Here is a 23,505-nt window from a genome sequence, read left to right on the forward strand (position 1 = left end):
ACCACAGGGAAACAGAGAGGCACAGGAAGTGAGACCTTCAGGGCAGTGCAGGTTAAGCATGTTCATTCATTTCTCCTGCTTCTCTGGCTGGCCCTGCCAGCTCCCTGAACGTGATGTGTATTCTAATAAGCTCTCTTGGATGTGTTGTTGCATACACTAATAACCTCAGAGATGTTGGAATGGACAAGACATGCAAATCGAAAAGAAATGGGATTTAAAAAATGAATCCAAATTCAATGCATGAATAGAATTTAACAGCAATGTGAGAAAATACCAAAATAAGATAATGAATTTTTGACAGATCATGACATTGCATGAATAAGCATATTAATCAACATACTGAGAAGCCAGTTAAAATCCTAGCAGTTTTATATTCTGTGGAGTACCGATGCTGGATAAGTGAGCTCAGTTTGTTCACCATAGGCGTCAGTGTGTCTTCGTATTAGCCCCACTGCTTCCTTCTTTAGGCACATTACCCAGCTAGCACATTCCCAGCAGGGAAAGTCTTTAGGACATTTGGTGATGTTCCCATTAGGTCCCTTAAGGATTTTAGCCTGACGTTATTCCACTGACGTTCTGAGAACGTTCTAAGAATGTTACATAATGGTCCAAAAGTGAAAGTTCTCCGGGGAACCTTTGTCTAGTGCCCTGTACGTTCCCAGGACATCACTGAGGACCATGTCAGGATCTTTTTAGGACGTTCTCAGGACTTTAATTTGACTAGTCCTGGAGACGTTGCGTGATGGTCCCAAGGGAGCGTTCTCTGGGGGACCTTTTTATAGTTCCCGGTTTGCCACAGGGACTTTTTTAGGACGTTTTTTAGACATTTTGTCATGGTCCCCTGAAGGTATCCTAAACATTCTTGGGACGTTATGTCATGGTCCCCTGAAGGTTTTGTCTATTTCCCAGTTTGTTGTGGGGACATCCCCAAGTACGTTTTTAGGACATCCTTGGGATGTTGTGTCATGGTCCCCTGAAGGCCATGGAAACCCATTTCATGAAGCTCCAGACGAACAGTTCTTGCGCTGACATTGCACAGTCTGTGTCACACAAGGCGGCACACAATTGGCCCAACGTTGTCCAGGTTAGGGGAGGGCTTGGCCGGGGGGAGCTTTACTTGGCTAATTGCGCTCTAGTGGCTCCTTGTTGCTGACAGGTGTATAAAATTGAGCACACCGCCATGCAATCTCCATAGACAAACATTGGCAGTAGAGTGGCTTTACTGATAAGCTCAGTGACTTTCAATGGGGCACTGTCCTTAGGATGCCACCTTTCCAACAAGTCAGTTTGTAACATTTCTGCCCTGCTAGAGTTGCCCCGGTCAAATGTATGTGCTGTTATTGTGAAGTGGAAATCTCTAGCAGCAACAACGGCACAGCCACGAAGTGGTAGGCCACACAAGTTCACAGAACGGGACCGCCGAGTGCTGCTGCTTGAAGCGTGTAAAAATCGTCTGTCCTCGGTTGCAACACTCACTACCGAGTTCCAAACTGCCTCTGGTAGCAACGTGAACACAAGAACTGTTCGTCTGGAGCTTCATGAAATGGGTTATCGTGGCCGAGCAGCCGCCACATACTTTTGGTCATGTACTGTACATGTTTTTTTGTTGTTTTTTTCACCTTTATTTAACCAGGTAGAACAGTTGAGAACAAGTTCTCATTTACAACTGCGACCTGGCCAAGATAAAGCATAGCAGTGCGACAAAAACAACAACACAGAGTTACACATAAACAAACATACAGTCAATAACACAATAGAACAATCTATGTACAGTGTGTGCAAATGTAGAAGAGTAGGGAGGTAAGGCAATAAATAGGCCATACAGGCAAAATAATTACAATGTAGCATTAACACTGGAGTGATAGATGTGCAGATGATGATGTGCAAGTAGAGATACTGGGGTGCAAAAGAGCAAGAAGATAAATAACAATATGGGGATGAGGTAGTTGGGTGTGCTATTTACAGATTGGCTGTGTACAGGTACAGTGATCGGTAAGCTGCTCTGACAACTGATGTTTAAAGTTAGAGAGGGAGATATAAGACTCCAGTTGTTAAAGGAGTGTAGAGGTAAGAATAAAGTGCTCCTGTAGTAATCATCATATGGATATGTGCGTCACATAATCAAACAAGGTATATTCCTTCCATCTGGATTGTTCTTATAACTATACATGGCTTGTCTTTCTGGATAGTGTCAGTTGTTGGTTTATGCCTATGGGCCCTGATCAAAAGTGGTGCAGTATATGGAGAATATGGTATCATTTGGGACAGAACTATCCTGGTGGCAGCCAGTCAGTTCACTGCTCAGCCAGGTTCATTCTCCACCTCATGGCCTCAATCTCCAAGAGCTAGATTGAGAGAGAGATGGACATAAAGAAAAGAGAGAGAGACAGATGGAGAGAGACAAGAGAGAGAATTAGTCATAGCAGATTCTTTGACGTAAGGTTGACCGCTTTGACCCGAGGCTCAGACTCCAGAAAGATAGGCTTGCGTTCCAAATGGCACCCTATTCCCTACAAATTTCACAATTTTTGACCCGGGACCATATGGCAGAGGACTCTGGTCAAAAGTAGTACCTTATGTAGGGAATAAAGTGCTTTTTGGGACAGAGTTTCCTTCTGACCAGGGTAGGGAGTTCAGTTTATACATAATCATATTACAGCTCGTCTCAGAGACAACGTTGTAGCAAATCAGCGTGAAATAGTATGGTTAGAAAGATAGGCTCCCCCTCTCTCTCTCCCTAACCATTTGACTGTGACGGCTGCGTGTGATTCTCATGACGTTAGTCGTGACAGAAGATTACTTGTGATGCTTCTGTCCCGTCCTTTACACCAATCACAGTTAGTTTAGTCATTTTTGACGCCAAATAATTGTCTTCACACTTATTTTTAAGTGGAGGGATACATGATTTGATTTAATGTGATTTGGTGGTTGCTTTACCTTCATTGAATACACTTATTGTAAATCACTTTATATATGAACATCTATATCAGTAAAATGTCAAAACAAATGAAATTTTATTGGTCACATACACATGGTAAGCAGATGTTATTGTGAGTGTAGCGAAATGCTTCTAGATCTGACAGTGTGTCACGCCCTGGCCTTATTATTCTTTGTTTTCTTTATTATTTTAGTTAGGTCAGGGTGTGACATGGGTAATGTTTATGTTTTGTTGGTTTTGGGTGTTTATTTGGTAAAGGGGTTATGGGGTGTAGTAGATGGTTTTGTGTTGAGTGTATATGTCTAGTGTTGTCTATGTAGAACGTTTGTAGCCTGTGTGTGTATGTGCACAACGTTATTTAGCTTCACGGTCGTTTGTTGTTTTGTATAGTTTGTATTAAGTGTTTCGTGTTTATTTTTCGTCATCTTTTAAAATAAAAGAAGATGGCTTATTTTCCAACTGCTGCGTTTTGGTCCGTCAATCCGCCACACGATCGTGACAGAATTACTCACCATTATAGGACCAAGCGGCATGGAAAGCGGCAACAGGACCTACCTACACAAGATTCATGGACATGGGAGGAGATACTGGATGGTAAGGGGCCGTGGGCTCAACCGGGAGAATATCGCCTTCCTCGTGAAGAGCTGGAGGCAGCTAAAGCCGAGAGGAGGCGATATGAGGAGGCAGCACGGAGACAAGGCTGGAAACCCGTGAGTACAACCCAAAAATTTCTTGGGGGGGGCCTTAAAGGGAGTGTGGCGAAGTCAGGTAGGAAACCTGCGCCTACTCCCTGTACTTACCGTGGAGAGCGGGAGTACGGGCAGACACCGTGTTACGCAGTAGAGCGCACGGTGTCTCCTGTACGCGTGCATAGCCCGGTTCGGTACATTTCAGCTCCACGTATCGGCCGGGCTAGACTGAGCGTTGAGCCGTATGTCATGAAGCCGGCCCAACGCATCTGGTCACCAGTGCGTCTCCTCGGGCCGGCGTACATGGCACCAGCCTTACGCATGGTGTCCCCGGTTCGCCTACATAGGCCGGTGCGGGTTATTCCACCTCCCCGCACTGGTCAGGCGACGGGGAGCATACAACCAGGTAAGGTTGGGCAGGCTCGGCGCTCAAGGGAGCCAGTACGCCTGCACGGTCCGGTATTTCCGGCGCCACCTCCCCGCCCCAACCCAGTACCACCAGTGCCTCCTCCACGCACTAGCTATATGGTGCGTGTCTCCTGCCCTTTACCACCAGTGCCTAAACCACGCATCAAGCCTCCTGTGTGTCCCCAGAGTCCTGTGAGTCCTGTTGCTGCTCCCCGCACTAGCCCTGAGATGCGTGTCCCCAGCCCGGTGCCACCAGTCCCGGCACCACGCACCAGGCCTACAGTGCGCCTCAGCCGGCAGGAGTCTGCCGTCTGCACAGCGATGACTGAACTGCCCGTCTGCCAAGCGCCATCTGAGCCATCCGTCTCCCCAGCGACATCTGAGCCATCCGTCTCCCCAGCGCCATCTGAGCCATCCGTCTCCCCAGCGCCATCTGAGCCATCCGTCTGCAATGAGCCTGCAAAGCCGCCCGTCTGCCATGAGCCTGCAAAGCCGCCCGTCTGCCATGAGCCTACTGAGCCGTCCGCCAGACAGGAGCCGCTAGAGCCGCCAGCCAGACAGGAGCCGCTAGAGCCGTCCGTCAGACAGGATCTGCCAGAGCCGCCAACCAGACAGGATCTGCCAGAGCCGCCAACCAGACAGGATCTGCCAGAGCCGCCAACCAGACAGGATCTGCCAGAGCCGCCAATCAGACAGGAGCAGCCAGATCAGTCAGCCAGCCATGAGCAGCCAGATCCGTCAGCTAGCCATGAGCAGCCAGATCCGTCAGCTAGCCATGAGCAGCCAGATCCGTCAGCTAGCCATGAGCAGCCAGATCCGTCAGCTAGCCATGAGCAGCCAGATCCGTCAGCTAGCCATGAGCAGCCAGATCCGTCAGCTAGCCATGAGCAGCCAGATCCGTCAGCTAGCCATGAGCAGCCAGATCCGTCAGCTAGCCATGAGCAGCCAGATCCGTCAGCTAGCCATGAGCAGCCAGATCCGTCAGCCAGCCATGAGCAGCCAGATCCGTCAGCCAGCCATGAGCAGCCAGATCCGTCAGCCAGCCATGAGCAGCCAGATCCGTCAGCCAGCCATGAGCAGCCAGATCAGTTAGCCAGCCATGAGCAGCCAGATCCGTTAGCCAGCCATGAGCAGCCAGATCTGTCAGCCAGCCATGGGCCGTCCCTCAGTCCGGAGCTGCAGTCCCTCAGTCCGGAGCTGCAGTCCCTCAGTCCGGAGCTGCCCCTTACCCTGGAGCTGTCCCTTACCCTGGTGCTGCCCCTTACCCTGGTGCTGCCCCTTACCCTGGTGCTGCCCCTTACCCTGGTGCTGCCCCTTACCCTGGTGCTGCCCCTTACCCTGGTACTGCCCCTGACCCTGGTACTGCCCCTGACCCTGGTACTGCCCCTTACCCTGGTACTGGTCCTTAGTCCGGAGCTGTCCCTTAGTCCGGAACTCCCCCTTAATGCAATGGGGTTAATGTGGAGGGGGGTCGTTTGGAGGAAGCCTAGGAGGTGGTTAGGTACTGTGGTGACGTGGGGACTACGACCAGAGCCGGAGCCGCCACCGTGGAGGGGAGCCCACCCAGACCCTCCCCTAGACTGTGTATGGTGCGCCCGGAGTTCGCGCCTCAAGGGGGGGGTTATGTCACGCCCTGGCCTTATTATTCTTTGTTTTCTTTATTATTTTACTTAGGTTAACGGTGTGACATGGGTAATGTTTATGTTTTGTTGGTTTTGGGTGTTTATTTGGTAAAGGGGTTATGGGGTGTAGTAGATGGTTTTGTGTTGAGTGTATATGTCTAGTGTTGTCTATGTAGAACGTTTGTAGCCTGTGTGTGTATGTGCACAACGTTATTTAGCTTCACGGTCGTTTGTTGTTTTGTATAGTTTGTATTAAGTGTTTCGTGTTTATTTTTCGTCATCTTTTAAAATAAAAGAAGATGGCTTATTTTCCAACTGCTGCGTTTTGGTCCGTCAATCCGCCACACGATCGTGACACAGTGCAGCAGTATATAACAGGTAATATCTAACAGATTCCACAACAAAACCTAATACACACAATCTAGTAAAGGAATGGGATGAGAATATATAAGTATAAAATATATGGATGAGCAGTGACAGAGCGGCTAAGATGCAATAGATAGTAAAGAATAGATAGTGAAGGATACAGGATATACACTGCTCAAAAAAATAAAGGGAACACTTAAACAACACAATGTAATTCCAAGTCAATCACACTTCTGTGAAATCAAACTGTCCACTTAGGAAGCAACACTGATTGACAATACATTTCACATGCTGTTGTGCAAATGGAATAGACAAAAGGTGGAAATTATAGGCAATTAGCAAGACACCCCCAATAAAGGAATGGTTCTGCAGGTGGTGACCACAGACCACTTCTCAGTTCCAATGCTTCCTGGCTGATGTTTTCGTCACTTTTGAATGCTGGCGGAGCTTTCACTCTAGTGGTAGCATGAGACGGAGTCTACAACCCACACAAGTGGCTTAGGTAGTGCAGGTCATCCAGGATGGCACATCAATGCGAGCTGTGGCAAGAAGGTTTGCTGTGTCTGTCAGCGTAGTGTCCAGAGCATGGAGGCGCTACCAGGAGACAGGCCAGTACATCAGGAGACGTGGAGGAGGCCGTAGGAGGGCAACAACCCAGCAGCAGGACCGTTACCTCCGCCTTTGTGCAAGGAGGAGCACTGCCTGAGCCCTGCAAAATGACCTCCAGCAGGTCCCTGATTGAGTCTGTAATACCAACATGTTTCAAGCAGACCACCATAGTCCCTGTGCACAAGAACACAAAGGCAACCTGCCTAAATGACTACAGACCCGTAGCACTCACGTCTGTAGACATGAAGTGCTTTGAAAGGTTGGTAATGGCTCACATCAACATCATTATCCCAGAAACCCTAGACCCACTCCAATTTGCATACCGCCCAAACAGATCCACAGATGATGCAATCTCTATTGCACTCCACACTGCCCTTTCCCACCTGGACAAAAGGAACACTAATGTGAGAATGCTATTCATTGACTACAGCTCAGCGTTCAACACCATAGTACCCTAAAAGTTCATCACTAAGCTAAGGATCCTGGGACTAAACACCTCCCTCCACAACTGGATCCTGGACTTCCTGACGGGCCGCCCCCCCAGGTTGTGAGGGTAGGTAGTAACACATCTGCCACGCTGATCCTCAACACTGGAGCTCCCCAGGGGTGTGTGCTCAGTCCCCTCCTGTACTCCCTGTTCACCCACGACTGCATGGCCAGGCACGACTCCAACACCATCATTAAGTTTGCAGATGACAAAACAGTGGTAGGCCTGATCACTGACAACCACGAGACAGCCTATAGGGAGGAAGTCAGAGACATGGCCGGGTGGTGCCAGAATAACAACCTATCCCTCAACGTAACCAAGACTAAGGAGATGATTGTGGACTACAGGAAAAGGAGGACCGAGCACACCCCAATTCTCGCCGACAGGGCTGTAGTGGAGCAGGTTGAGAGCTTCAAGTTCCTTGGTGTCCACATCAACAACAAACTAGAATGGTCCAAACACACCAAGACAGTTGTGAAGAGGTACGATAAAGCCTATTCCCCCCAAGCCATAAGACTCCTGAACAGGTAATCAAATGGCTACCCCAACCACTTCACAACCCCTCTTTTTACGCTGCTGCTACACTCTGTTTATCATATATGCATAGTCACTTTAACTATACATTCATATACATACTACCTCAATTGGACCGACCAACCAGTGCTCCCGCACATTGGCTAACCGGGCTATCTGCATTGTGTCCCGCCACCTGCCACCCGCCAACCCCTCTTTTACGCTACTGCTACTCTCTGTTCATCATATATGCATAGTCACTTTAACCATCTACATGTACATACTACCTCAATCAGCCTGGCAAACCGATGTCTCTATGTAGCCTCGCTACTTTTATAGCCTTGCTACTGTATATAGCCTGTCTTTTTACTGTTGTTTTATTTCTTTACTTACCTATTGTTCACCTAATACCATTTTTGCACTATTGGTTAGAGCGTGTAAGTAAACATTTCACTGTGTATGTGACAAATAAACTTTGATTTGATTTGAAGAGGCGGTATTGCGCCTTCTTCACCACACTGTCTGTGTGCGTGGACAATTTCAGTTTGTCGGTGATATGTACACCGAGGAACTTAAAACTTTCCACCTTCTGCACTGCTGTCCCGTCGATGTGGATAGGGGGGGGGGGGGGGTGCTCCCTTAAATGTAAATGTAATTGTATTATTTTAATCCCATAGACCGAGAACTAGAACACTTGCCAATGTCAGGCCGCCTCCAATGCCTCTATGTATTGTCAATATTTCAGGGCCCCCACTTTGAGCAACATCAACAGTGCTTTTAGACTAGCTAAGACCGTGGAACTGGAACTCTCAAATGGAATGTGGAATTCTGAATCAATAATGGATCCTTAGTGAAGTCTAGACCTACATTCGAAGCAGGGGTGCTGTGGTATTTCAGATGTGGTTAGTGAGAGCCCTGGTGGAGAGAGACATATGTAAATCAAAATATGGTTCCTTCCTCATATCCTTCTTTCATTAGCAAGAGAGAGGGAGAGAAAAGGAGAGAGCAGAGGTAGAGAGAGAGAGAAAGAGAAAGAGATGCTTCGTTGAGAGTAAGGCTTGAGTAGAACCCTGTAATGGCCTGCTACATTGACCTCTAGTCATTCAGCCCAGCCTAGTCAGAGTGCTAATATACACATACACTACGTAGGATGTCAACACACACCAAATAACGAAAGGTGCAAAACCTGTGGATAGAGTGGTAAACTTGACCGGCGTGTGCTGCTCCCCTCGTAGCCATTTCTGAGCGGAGGTGAGAGACAGGTTGGTGTTACCAAACAAAAAGAAGACAAATACTAATCATTACTTTCCAAATAGGCCTACAGTAAGTGAGACTCTGGCGTTCTTTTCACAATGCAAGATTGTTTGATGGGACTAGCGATATCAGACTGTAGAAAGCTAGCAATGTCTGCAACAAACAGCACTCCATTTGTGAGGAGAGAATGAGAGAAAAAGATCACAGGTACATCGTCACTGTGTGTGTGTGTGTGTGTGTGTGTGTGTGTGTGTGTGTGTGTGTGTGTGTGTGTGTGTGTGTGTGTGTGTGTGTGTGTGTGTGTGTGTGTGTGTGTGTGTGTGTGTGTGTGTGTGTGTACTGATGAGTGTGTATCCACTGTTTGGCAGGACATCAGTCCACTTAGGGATATGTGTTACCTACTTGTGTCCTAATTGCTACTGCTTACACACAAGAGTGTTACTGTACAACAGTGAGTGTGTTACTGTACGACAGTGAGTGTGTTACTGTACGACAGTGAGTGTGTTACTGTACGACAGTGAGTGTGTTACTGTACGACAGTGAGAGTGTTACTGTACGACAGTGAGTGTGTTACTGTACGACAGTGAGTGTGTTACTGTACGACAGTGAGAGTGTTACTGTACGACAGTGAGAGTGTTACTGTACGACAGTGAGTGTGTTACTGTACGACAGTGAGTGTGTTACTGTACGACAGTGAGTGTGTTACTGTACGACAGTGAGAGTGTTACTGTACGACAGTGAGAGTGTTACTGTACGACAGTGAGTGTGTTACTGTACGACAGTGAGAGTGTTACTGTACGACAGTGAGTGTGTTACTGTACGACAGTGAGAGTGTTACTGTACGACAGTGAGTGTGTTACTGTACGAGAGTGAGTGTGTTACTCTATGACAGTGAGTGTTTGTGTTTCTAGACTAGGTGATACACATCACATCCTCTCCAAAGGGTTCCCCCAGGCCACAAAGGCTGATGTGTTTCCTATCCACTATCTTACACACGTGCACACACACACCCACTGGACAAACCCACATGTGACTGAATCTTACCACTCTATTTCTGTTGCTTGTTTACAGGACACTGATCTCCTGGACATTGCATACATCAAGGACGCCAGGAATGGAAAATGCACAAAAACGCCAAAGGTAAGTCAGTCGGGCCAGTGATTTCTGCTCAGTGAACGATTCAATTAGATTCAGATGTACATCTGTGTATCTTAGACAAGCAGACCAATTCTGATCTTTTTTCCACTAATTCCACTAAAAAGATCACATCAGATCTTTTCCAGAACTGATCTGATTGGTCAAAAGACCAATTAGTGAAAAAAATATCAGAATTGGCCTTCCTGTCTAAACACAGCCTTATTGTCGTTCTGCCAAAAACTCAGTTCCAAAGTTTATAACAGGGCTTTATGAGAAATACTGGAATACAGACGAGCAAATAGGATATAACAGGGCTTTATGAGAAATACTGGAAGACAGACGAGCAAATAGGATATAACAGGGCTTTATGAGAAATACTGGAAGACAGACGAGCAAATAGGATATAACAGGGCTGTAACGATTGTCTACTTCGTCCTCCTCCTCAGACGAGGAGAGGCGAGAAGGATCAGTGGACCAATATGCAGCGTGGTAATTTGACATAATGACTTATTGCAAGACGAAGACTGACACGAAATACACTTGAATATTTACAAAATAACAAACGCACGTAGACAGACCTGAACTAACGAACTTACATAAACACGAAGAACGCATGAAACAGGTACAGACTACATAAACGAACGAACAAACCGAAACAATCCCGTGTGGTGCAACATACACAGACACGGAAGACAACCACCCACAACAAACAATGTGAAACAACCTACCTTAATATGGCTCTTAATCAGAGGAAACGTAAACCACCTGCCTCTAATTGAGAACCATATCAGGTAACCCATTAACCAACATAGATACACATAACATAGAATGCCCACCCCAACTCACGCCCTGACCGACTACACACATACAAAACAACAGAAAACAGGTCAGGAACGTGACAAGGGCTTTATGAGAAATACTGGAAGACAGACGAGCAAATAGGATATAACAGGGCTTTATGAGAAATACTGGAAGACAGACAAGCAAATAGGATATAACAGGGCTTTATGAGAAATACTGGAAGACAGACAAGCTAATAGGATATTTTTTTTGTTTTATGGAGGCTGGACAGGAATATGAGGTGAAAGAGGAAGAGAGAGACACGGCTCTGTTTGCTGTAGGGATCTGACATGGACATTTGAATATATCTGCAGATGGATACAGAACTGGATATCACTGTACAATGGTGTGTGTGTGCGTGTGTACTCATTTGCACACAGAAATACCCCCAGATTAGTCAGATCTGCCAGACTGGCATTGGGAATAGTATAGAACAGAATAGTTATTGTCTTGTCATTTTTACAAAGCAAATTCCTTTGCCATGCTCCAAAACCCTCGACACATAAACAGACAACCTATAAACAAGCACTACTTCAAACGAGGCACAGCCTAGTGTTATTGAGCAATGTCATGTCCTTGGGTGTGTCTGAGTGTCACATTCTGGCTACAGCTGCTACACCAGGAGTCAAGGAGACTTTGACATAACGACCGTTGGCACGAATCACTAATTGCTATGGTAAACAACAACATATTAAATTGTAGTATTTGGATGGAATGGACCTTTGTGATGCTCTCCTTCTAAGAGCAGACTGAAGAGCAGACAGCCTGCTAATGATGCATACCAACACACTGGCAGCTGTTGCTTTTGATGCCAAACTGAATTTGAGTTGGTTGTGACCAATCTCATAGGAATATGTACGCATTCTCACATTGGCAAACTATCTGCAACCGTCAGAGAATCTGTCAGGCATATTTGGGGACAATTCCAGGCCAAATATGGAATTCTCTATGGCTCTCTGGCCATTCATGCCTCACTTTAAAGGGGCAATATGCAAAAATCGCTCCACCATTTCCTGGTTACAAAAATTTGAATAGTTCGCCTAATTTCAGTTTATGTGACAAAACAAGCAGTGCAGATAATCATTGTATTATCTAAACCGCTGTGAAATATATTTTCAATAACCAAAAATAGTATTTTCAGCTGGTGTACAAAACCGGAAGTAAGAGACGCAAAAACTAAACTAAAGAACGGAAAGCATAGAAATAGCTTACATAGAACAGGTCTACCACTTCTTAGACTTGCTTTCAATGAGTTTGACAGATCTATAACTCACATTTCTATGTGAATTTGGTCAGGTCACCCGAAAAGTTAAATATTGCAGCTTTAATCAATCAAATTTATATATAAAGCCCTTCTTACGTCAGCTGATGTCACAAAGTGTACAGAAACCCAGCCTAAAACCCCAAACAGCAAGCAATGCAGGTGTAGAAGCACAGTGGCTAAGAAAAACTCCCTAGAAAGGCCAGAACCTAGGAAGAAAACAAGAGAGGAACCAGGCTATGAGAGGTGGCCAGTCCTCTTCTGGCTGTGCCGGGTGGAGATTATAACAGATCATGGCCAAGATGTTCAAATGTTCATAGATGACCAGCAGGGTCAAATAATAATAATCACAGTGGTTGTCGAGGGTGTAACAGGTCAGCACCTCAGGAGTAAATGTCAAATTTCATAGCCGATCATTCAGAGTATCTCTACCGCTCCTGCTGTTTCTAGAGAATTGAAAACAGCAGGTCTGGGACAGGTAGCACATCCGGTGAACAGGTCAGGGTTCCACAGCCACATGCAGAACAGTTGAAACTGGAGCAGCAGCACGGCCAGGTGGACTGGGGACAGCAAGGAGTCATCAGGTCAGGTAGTCCTGAGGCATGGTCCTAGGGCTCAGGTCCTCCGAGAGAGAGAGAGAGAAAGAAAGAGAGAGAGAATTAGAGAGAGCATACTTAAATTCACACAGGACACCGGATAAGACAGAAGAAATACTCCAGATATAGCAGACTGACCCTAGCCCCCGACACAAACTACTGCAGCATAAATACTGGAGGCTGAGACAGGAGGGGTTGGGAGACACTGTGGCCCCATACGACGATACCACGTGACAGGGCAAACCGAGCGGGATATAACCCCACCCACTTTGCCAAAGCACAGCCCTCACACCATTAGAGGGATATCAACAGACCACCAAATTACTACCCGGAGACAAGCCTGAGTATAGCCCATGAAGATCTCCTCCACCGGACAGGAAGATCACGTCAGTGACTCAACCCACTCAAGTTGAGTAAAGTGGATAAAGCCTGGCACGATGTGACTCCCCCCTCCTTTCACTCAGCTCTTCACATGCACACAACCTCTAGCCAGGCAGTGTTGCAGCGCGAGGTAGACTATATAGGATTTGTAGTTCTTTGACTTTGTGCAATACATTTACTAGCTATGAAACAAAAAGGCGGAAATACTTTGAAAACAGCTACTGCAACATTTATTTTACTATACATGTGATGATACTTGACTATTTTTATTCACAAATGTGAGTGAAATGCTTGCATAGTGGATCCCTGACAGACCAGCCAACGTGGCTAGTGAAATAGACATCTTACCCACCAATGCCAAAATCTACCCGCATTTGGCAGGTGGTTGGTGTTCATTTTAGGCCCTGCTTCTGAGGATGTATTCTAAACTGCTGAGAGGAGACACTGAACCTCCTGAGGATGTATTCTAAACTACTGAGAGGAGAGACACTGAACCTCCTGAGGATGTATTCTAAACTACTGAGAGGAGAGACACTGAACCTCCTGAGGATGTATTCTAAACTACTGAGAGGAGAGACACTGAACCTCCTGAGGATGTGTTCTAAACTACTGAGAGGAGACACTGAACCTCCTGAGGATGTGTTCTAAACTGCTGAGAGGAGACACTGATCCTCCTGAGGATGCATTCTAAACTGCTGAGAGGAGACACTGAACTTCCTGAGGATGTGTTCTAAACTACTGAGAGGAGACACTGAACTTCCTGAGGATGTATTCTAAACTACTGAGAGGAGAGACACTGAACCTCCTGAGGATGTGTTCTAAACTACTGAGAGGAGACACTGAACCTCCTGAGGATGTATTCTAAACTACTGAGAGGAGAGACACTGAACCTCCTGAGGATGTGTTCTAAACTACTGAGAGGAGACACTGAACCTCCTGAGGATGTGTTCTAAACTGCTGAGAGGAGACACTGAACTTCCTGAGGATGTGTTCTAAACTACTGAGAGGAGACACTGAACCTCCTGAGGATGTGTTCTAAACTGCTGAGAGGAGACACTGAACCTCCTGAGGATGTGTTCTAAACAGCTGAGAGGAGACACTGAACCTCCTGAGGATGTGTTCTAAACCGCTGAGAGGAGACACTGATCCTCCTGAGGATGTATTCTAAACCACTGAGAGGAGACACTGAACCTCCTGAGGATGTATTCTAAACTGCTGAGAGGAGACACTGAACCTCCTGAGGATGTATTCTAAACTGCTGAGAGGAGAGACACTGATCCTCCTGAGGATGTGTTCTAAACTACTGAGAGGAGACACTGATCCTCCTGAGGATGTGTTCTAAACTGCTGAGAGGAGACACTGAACCTCCTGAGGATGTGTTCTAAACTGCTGAGAGGAGACACTGAACCTCCTGAGGATGTGTTCTAAACTGCTGAGAGGAGACACTGAACCTCCTGAGGATGTGTTCTAAACTGCTGAGAGGAGACACTGAACCTCCTGAGGATGTGTTCTAAACTGCTGAGAGGAGACACTGAACCTCCTGAGGATGTATTCTAAACTACTGAGAGGAGACACTGAACCTCCTGAGGATGTGTTCTAAACTACTGAGAGGAGACACTGAACCTCCTGAGGATGTATTCTAAACTGCTGAGAGGAGAGACACTGATCCTCCTGAGGATGTGTTCTAAACTGCTGAGAGGAGACACTGAACCTCCTGAGGATGTGTTCTAAACTGCTGAGAGGAGACACTGAACCTCCTGAGGATGTGTTCTAAACTGCTGAGAGGAGACACTGAACCTCCTGAGGATGTGTTCTAAACTACTGAGAGGAGAGACACTGAACCTCCTGAGGATGTGTTCTAAACTACTGAGAGGAGACACTGAACCTCCTGAGGATGTGTTCTAAACTGCTGAGAGGAGACACTGAACCTCCTGAGGATGTGTTCTAAACTGCTGAGAGGAGACACTGAACCTCCTGAGGATGTGTTCTAAACTACTGAGAGGAGACACTGAACCTCTAAAATATATTACCATGGGAAGGGTCAGATGGATACCAGTAGACAGCTATTACCGTGAGGTCAGAGAGGGGATGGGGAGGCTACAAAATAGAAGGAGTGGATGGAGAGGAGAGGGAATAAGAGGATTAAGGGAAGGAGAGGAAGAAAATGAGGGAGAGGGAGAGATATGTGAGAGAGAAAGAATCAACAAGCAATAATCAGAGATAATACCAGTGAGTTATTGATGCTCTGCACTGCACTGCACATACACTACATGACCAAAAGTATGTAGTGCTCGTCAAACATCTCTTCCACAATCACCTGCTCGTCGAACATCTCATTTAAAAATCATGGGCATTAATATGGAGTTGGTCCCCCCTTTGCTGCTATAACAGCCTCCACTCTTCTGGGAAGGTTTTCCACTAGATGTTGGTACAGTGCTGCTGGGACTTGCTTCCATTCAGCCACAAGAGCATATTGTTTGGCAATTAGGCCTGGCTCTCAGTCGGCATTCCAATTCATCCCAAATGTGTTTGATGGGGTTGAGGTCAGGGTTCTGTGCAGGCCAGTCAATATCTTCCACACCGTTCTCAACAAACCATTTCTGTATTGACCTTGTTTTGTGCACGGGGGCATTGTCATGCTGAAACAGGAAACGGCTATCCCCAAACTGTTGCCACAAAGTTGGAAACACAGAATCATGTAGAATGTCATTGTAAGCTGTTGCGTTAAGATTACCCTTCACTGGAACTAAGGGGCCTAGCCCTTACCAAGAAAACAGCCCCAGACCATTATTCCTCTTCCACTAAACTTTACAGTTGGCACTATGCATTGGGGCAGGTAGTGTTCTCCTGGCATCTGCCAAACCCAGATTTGTCCGAATGCCAGATGGTGAAGCGTGATTCATCATTCCAGAGAACGAGTGTCCACTGCTCCAGAGTCCAATGGCGGCGAGCTTTACACCACTCCAGCCGATGCTTGGCATTGTGCATGGTGATCTTAGGCTTGTGTGCAGCTGCATGGCCATGGAAACCCACTTCATGAAGATCCCTGATGAACAGTTATTGTGCTGATGTTGCTCCCAGAGGTAGTTTGGAACTTGGTAGTGAGTGTTGCTACGTGCTTCTGCACTCGCCGTTCCACTTTTGTGAGCATCTGTGGCCTACCACTTCGATGCTGACCGGTGCATTTCTAGCAGAAATTTGATGAACTGACTTGTTGGAAAGGTGGTATCTTATGACGGTGCCACATTGAAAGTCACTGAGTTCTTCAGTAAGGCCATTCTACTGCCAATGTTTGTCTATGGAGATTGGGTGGGTGTGTGCTCGATGTTATACACCTGTCAGCAACGGGTGTGGCTGAAATAGCCGAATCCTCTAGTTTGAAGGGTTGTGCAGCTACAGTATATAGTGTACCTGTAGGGCCGTGGTTTGAATCCTAAGTGATCTCTCTTTCAGATTATCAAGGATTTTTGCGAAAATGCTTTAAGCATTTGTAAGGATTTGTCGGGGTATGTCATTGACTGCAGAGGCAAAGGAGAATTTTAAATATTATACAATTAAATTATAACTGATGAAGACACAAGGGCGTGTACTGTGTGTGTTTGTGTGTAAGTGTGTGTGTGTGTGTGTGTGTGTGTGTGTGTGTGTGTGTGTGTGTGTGTGTGTGTGTGTGTGTGTGTGTGTGTGTGTGTGTGTGTGTGTGTGTGTGTGTGTGTGTGTGTGTGTGTGTGTGTGTGTGTGTGTTTGTTTTTGGTGACAAGCCGAATTTCTTCAGCCTCCTGAGGTTGAAGAGTCGCTGCTGTGCCTTCTTCACTACACTGTCTGTGTGGGTGGACCATTTCAGTTTGTCCGTGATGTGTACGCCGAGAAACTTAAAACTTTCCACCCTCTCCACTACTGTCTCGTCAATGTGGATAGGGTGCAGCTCCCTCTGCTGTTTTCTGAAGTCCACGATCATCTCCTATGTTTTGTTGACATTGAGTGTGAGTTTATTTTCCTGACACCACACTTCGAGGGCCCTCCCCTCCTCCCTTTAAGCCGTCTCGTCATTGTTGGTAATCAAGCCTACCACTGTAGTGTCGTCTGCAAACTTGATGATTGAGTTGGATGCGTGCATGGCCACGCAGTCATGGGTGTACAGAGAGTACAGGAAAGGGCTCAGGACGCACCCTTGTGGGGCCCCAGTGTTGAGTATCAGTGGGGTGGAGATGTTGTTACCTACCCTCACCAACTGGGGGTGGCCCGTCAGGAAGTCCAGGACCCAGTTGCACAGGGCGGAGTCGAGACCCAGGGTCTTGAGCTTAGTGACGAGTTTGGAGGGTATTATGTTGTTAAATGCTGAGCTGTAGACCATGAACAGCATTCTCACATAGGTATTCCTCTTGTCCAGATGGGATAGGGCAGTGTGCAGTGTGTTTGCGATTGCGTCGTCTGTGGACCTATTGGGGCTGTAAGCAAACTGGAGTGGGTCTAGGGTGTCAGGTAGGGTGGAGGTGATATGGTCCTTGACTAGTCTCTCAAAGCACTTCATGATGACGGAAGTGAGTGCTACGGGGCGGTAGTCGTTTAGCTCAGTTACCTTCGCTTTCTTGGGAACAGGAACATGGTGGCCCTCTTGAAGCATGTGGGAATAGCAGACTGGGATAAGGATTGATTGAATATGTCTGTAAACAAGCCAGCAAGCTGGTGTGTTTGAATCTCTACCTCTACCTCATCCTCTACTGTACCTCTGCTTGTACCTCTATCTCAGCCTCATCCTCATTATACAAATCCTCCTTTTTCAATAAAGAACAGCAAAGTCCCTGCTTCTATTATGGAAGGACACAGGGTAGATAAAAACATATTTGTATTTATTCAACAAGGCCAGTCCCATTGAGACAGAGAGAGCCCTGGCCAAGAGGCAACATCACTAGCACCCTAACAAATGTTTGTTTTTTAAATTATAAATAGGTTATTATGTGGGTTTGTGGGTTACTTTAATGTCCCTCAAGATGAGTGGCGTCATCTCAGATAACAGCTAGATGTAGCAGACAGACAGAGCCAGCCCGACACAGTGTTGATGTGAGATGGGCTGTTGTGTAGTTAATGAAGGTCAGATGTGTCTAAACAGGCTTGCCAGGGATTTCACGGCTGTGTTGTCTACGTCTGGGATCTGTTTCTTACAGACACAGGCCCGCCTGGTCATTACTGATGGAAATGCCAGGGGTATAGAAACATAGAATCTGACGATTCTATATTCTTTGTGATTAAGAACCATGTATGTTCTATAACAAACAGGTGAGGTAGGAACGCCAGAGACTTGTTCATTTCAACAAGACACAACATATGTAGCATTGCATATAGAAAAGTAAAACAGAATACTGACGATTCCATATTCTTCATAACAGATAACTGCTTGTGTTCATTGTTTGGTATACAGTGGCTTGCGAAAGTATTCACCCCCTTGGCATTTTTCCTATTTTGTTGCCTTACAACCTGAAATTAAAATTGATTTTTGGGGGGTTTGTATCATTTGATTTACACAACATGCCTACCACTTTGAAGATGCAAAATATTTTTTATTGTGAAACAAGCAAGAAATAAGACATAAAAACAGAAAACTTGAGCGTGCATAACTATTCACCCCTCCAAAGTCAATACTTTGTAGCGCAACCTTTTGCCGCAATTACAGCTGCAAGTCTCAAGTCTCTTGGGGTATGTCTCTATAAGCTTGGCACATCTAGGTAGGGTAGGTAGCCACTGGGATCTTTGCCAATTCTTCAAAGCAAAACTGCTCCAGCTCCAGCAAGTTGGATGGGTTCCGCTGATGTACAGCAATCTTTAAGTCATACCACAGATTCTCAATTGGATTGAGGTCTGGGCTTTGACTAGGCCAATCCAAGACATTTAAATGTTTCCCCTTATACAACTTGAGTGTTGCTTCATCAGTATGCTTAGGGTCATTGTCCTGCTGGAAGATGAACCTCCGTCCCAGTCTCAAATCTTTGGAAGACTGAAACAGGTTTCCCTCAAGAATTTCCATGTATTTAGCACCATCCATCATTCCTTCAAATTTGACCAGTTTCCCAGTCCTTGCTGATGAAAAACATCCCCACAGCATGTTGCTGCCACCACCATGCTTCACTGCGGGGATGGTGTTCTCAGGGTGATGAGAGGTGTTGGGTTGCGCCAGACATAGCGTTTTCCTTGATGGCCAAAAAGCTCAATTTTAGTCTCATCTGACCAGAGTACCTTCTTCCATATGTTTGGGGAGTCTCCCACATGCCTGTTGGCGAACACCAAACATGTTTGCTTATTTTCTTCTGGCCACTCTTCCGTAAAGCCCAGCTCTGTTGAGGGTACGTCTTAAAGTGGTCCTATGGACAGATACTCCAATCTCCTCTGTGGAGCTTCGCAGCTCCTTCACGGTTATCTTTGGTCTCTTTGTTGCCTCTCTGATTAATGCCCTAGTTGCCTGGTTCATGAGTTTTGGTGGGCGGCCCTCTCTTGGCAGGTTTGTTGTGGTGCCATATTCTTTCCATTTTTAATAATGGATTTAATGGTGCTCCGTGGGATGTTCAAAGTTTCTGATATTTTTTATAACCCAACCATGATCTGTACTTCTCCACAACTTTGTCCATGACCTGTTTGGAGAGCTCCTTGGTCTTCATAGTGCTGCTTGCTTGGTGGTGCCCCTTGCTTAGTGGTGTTGCAGACTCTGGGGCCTTTCAGAACAGGTGTATATATACCGAGATCATGTGACAGATCATGTGATCTTAGATTGCACACAGGTGGACTTTATTTAACTAATTATGTGACTTCTGAATGTAATTGGTTGCAATTTTTTTTTTTAAATAAACAATTATTATTTTTTCATTTCACTTCACCAATTTAGACTATTTTGTGTATGTCCATTACATGAAATTCAAATAAAATCCATTTAAATTACAGGTTGTAATGCAACAAAATAGGAAAAACGCCAAGGGGGGTGAATACTTTTGCAAGGCACTGTAGCTAAAGATACAGTGCCTTGCAAAAGTATTCAGAAATAATTACAAAGTGGGATTAAAATGGATTTAATTTAACAATCTTCACAAAATACTATGTAATGTCAAAGTGAAAGAAATATTACTGAGAAAAATAAAACACTAATATATCTCGATTAGATAAGTATTCAACCCCTGAGTCAATACATGTTAGGATCATCTTTCTGGGTAAGTCTCTAAGAGATTTTCGCACCTGGAATTGGGAAACTTTTGCCTATTATTCTTTTCAAAATGATTCATGTTCATTTGTTGTTGATCATTGCTAAACAGCCATTTTCAGGTTTCCATAGATTTTCAAGCAGATTTAAGTCAAAACTGTAACTCGTCAACTCCAGTGTAGATTTGGCCTTGTGTTTTAGGTCATTATCCTGCTGAAAGGAGGATAATGCATCTCCCAGTGTCTGGTGGCAAACAGACTGAACCAGGTTTTCCTAGAAGATTTTGCCTGTGCTTTGCTCCATTCCGTTTCTTCTTTATCCTGAAAAACTCTCCAGTCCTTAAAGATTATTAACATACCCATAATGCAGCCACCACTATGCTTGTAAATATGTAGAGTGGTACTCAGTAATGTGTTGTATTGGATTTGACCCGAACATAACACTTTGTATTTAGGGCAAAAAACTAAATGCTTTGCCACATTATTTTGCAGTATTACTTTAGTTGCCAACATGATGCATGTTTTGGAATATTTTTATTCTGTACAGGCTTCATTCTTTTCACTCTGTCAATTAGGTTAGTATTGGGAAGTAACTACAGTGCAATGTTGTTGATCCATCCTCAGTTTTCTCCTATCACAGTCATTAAACTCTGTAACTGTTTTAATGAAACCCTGAGTGTTTTCCTTACTCTCCGGTAACTGAGTTAGGAAGGAAATCTGTATCTTTGTAGTGACTGGGAGTATTGATACACCATCCAAACTGTAATTCATAACTTCACCATGCTCAAAGAGATATTCAAATATCTGCTTTTTTTTTTACACATCTACCTGGTCTTTGTGGTTGAATCTATGTTTGAAATTCACTGCTCAACTGAGGGACCATACAGATAATTGTATGTGTGGGGTACAGAGATGAGGTACTCATTCAAAAATCATGTTAAAGACTATTATTCTAACGGCTGTCTAATTCCTCCTCCTCGGATGAGGAGAAGGAGTAAGGGTCGGACCAAAATGTAGCGTTGTATGCAGACATGATGAATATTTATTAAGGAAAAAATGAATACGGAAAACACTCGGAAAATACAAAACGAACGTAGACAGACCTGAACTAGAGAACTTACATATACACGAAGAACGCACAAACAGGTACAGACTACACAAACGAACGAACAAACGAAACAGTCCCGTGTGGCGCACAGACACAAACACGGAAGACAATCACCCACAAACAAACAATGTGAACAGCCTACCTTTATATGGTTCTCAATCAGAGGAAACGTCAAACACCTGTCCCTGATTGATAACCATATAAGGCTAATTACCAATGAACCTAAACATAGAAACACATAACATAGACTACCCACCCAGCTCACGTCCTGACCAACTAAACAAAGTAAAACAAAGGCAAATAAGGTCAGGAACGTGACAATTATTGCACACAGAGTGAGTCCATGCAACTTATTATGACTTGTTAAGCATATGTTTTACTCCTGAACTTATTTAGGCTTGCTGTGTCAAAGGGGTTCAATACTTATTGACTCAAGATATTTCAGCTTTTCATTTTTTATTAATTTCCACTTTGATTTTATGGGGTATTGCGTGTAGGCCAGTGACAAAAAAAAAATCTCTATTTAATCCATTTTAAATTAAGTCTGTTATTAGACCAGATTACAGTTGAGAGGGAACTGGCTGTTCCTGTCCTCGCCACTCACAAAAAAAATTCTCTAAACCTCATAACTTAATTCTCATAATTTGATTCTCATAACTTGATCTTTCTAACTTGATCATCATAGCTTGATCCACATTACTAGATCCTCATAACTTCCTCTTCATAACACAATTTTCTTAACTTAATTCTGGTTTCCCAATTGTATAACTTCATAACGTTATCTACCTCCATAACTTCTCCAACTCCATTCAATATTAAGTCATTGTTCTTCCTCAATGAAACACATGTATTTTTCCCTCCCAATCATTCTGACTGCTCCCAGGGAACCAGATAGACACACTATAGGAAGATTAATACTAGAACCACTGGGCCGCGAGAGACCCCCCTTCAAGCGAATGAGCAGTCATTCTGACTGCAACATTCTAAAAGTGTAATTCATATATTTCATATATGCAATCGCAAAAATAATAATTTGGTTGTGTTTATGAAGGCCTTGGGTAACAGTAGAATACGATTTTTATTTTATATCAAATAACACAACAGCATTTTCATTCGTTTATGTTACTGTAGGCTATACGTTTTTTTTTTTTAAATAACAAACTTCAAGTGATCAATAAATTGTATTTGTGGAGTGCCTTTGTTACAAGAATGAAACAGAAAGCATGTGTTGGAACACGATAACAGTTTATTTTTTATAACAACAAAATAAATATAATTATAAGCACCAAGTGGCCTTGATAAATAGTGAAACTCGGCATAAAAACAATAATGGCATTATAATGAATATAAGTGGCGATATGACAGCAGTCAGAAAATTGTAAATTATTGTCAGCGTGTGCTTATATTGTGTGCGTTTTCACTCAATGGCATGTTGGATTTCATATAGCTGGTATCCCTTGTCCTAACACTTAACAACACATTTGACACACTTTGTTTGATTGTAGTGCATAATAGTTTCCGGTTTTCGCTTAATTTTGTTCCCGTTGTCTTGTTATTCTTTGTGGAGTACAACGCCTGTGCACGTGCCTTATTTTCCGCAGAGGGAGGCAGCTCCCGTCTCACTTTGTTCATGGTGCCAGTCAGACTTGTTTTCTTTGCAAGCAAATTGTTCGCCGATGACAGTGTAGTTAAGAAATTGTCCATGGTAAGATGCCTCTCCTTGCCAAAGTAAGGTCTCCGACACTCGCGCACCTGCTGCTGACCAATGTGGATATTTTCCCAGATATTGAAAGCCGTTCAACATGTACAATTGCGCTCGCTCTCACTGTGTAGCCTACTCCAGGTAGGTCAGAGTAGTCTGATAAGACTGCTTGGATTCGGTGGACTGATATTGGGTACATGCCATTTTAAGATTATAATTAGAGTGGATCAGTACAATAGAATGGCCGGCCCTGTTCTTCATTCACAATTGGTGATTACATAATTATGCGTTGTTGGCTTCCCACTCACCCATTCTCCCCCTTTCTCCCGATCATACTTTACTTCATTTATTTAATCTGTTGTTATACATGATGTGTGAAATTAATTTCGGTATAGTTTCGAAGCAATTATCTGGG

The 23,505-nt window shown here is 44.8% G+C and overlaps 1 protein-coding gene across 7 annotated transcripts in view; it reads left to right on the plus strand.

The window, feature by feature from the left end:
* Positions 1 to 23,505, plus strand: part of LOC129825349 (1-phosphatidylinositol 4,5-bisphosphate phosphodiesterase beta-1-like) — a 285,736-nt gene that overhangs the window by 65,571 nt on the left and 196,660 nt on the right. For all 7 annotated transcript variants that reach the window (XM_055885380.1, XM_055885381.1, XM_055885375.1 and 4 more), the window contains exon 3: positions 9,958 to 10,026. In XM_055885380.1, coding sequence (XP_055741355.1) covers positions 9,958 to 10,026 — 69 coding nt within the window. The remainder of the gene's footprint in view (positions 1 to 9,957; positions 10,027 to 23,505) is intronic.

This window comes from Salvelinus fontinalis, chromosome 27, assembly GCF_029448725.1.
Source record: "Salvelinus fontinalis isolate EN_2023a chromosome 27, ASM2944872v1, whole genome shotgun sequence".
NCBI lineage: Eukaryota > Metazoa > Chordata > Actinopteri > Salmoniformes > Salmonidae > Salvelinus > Salvelinus fontinalis.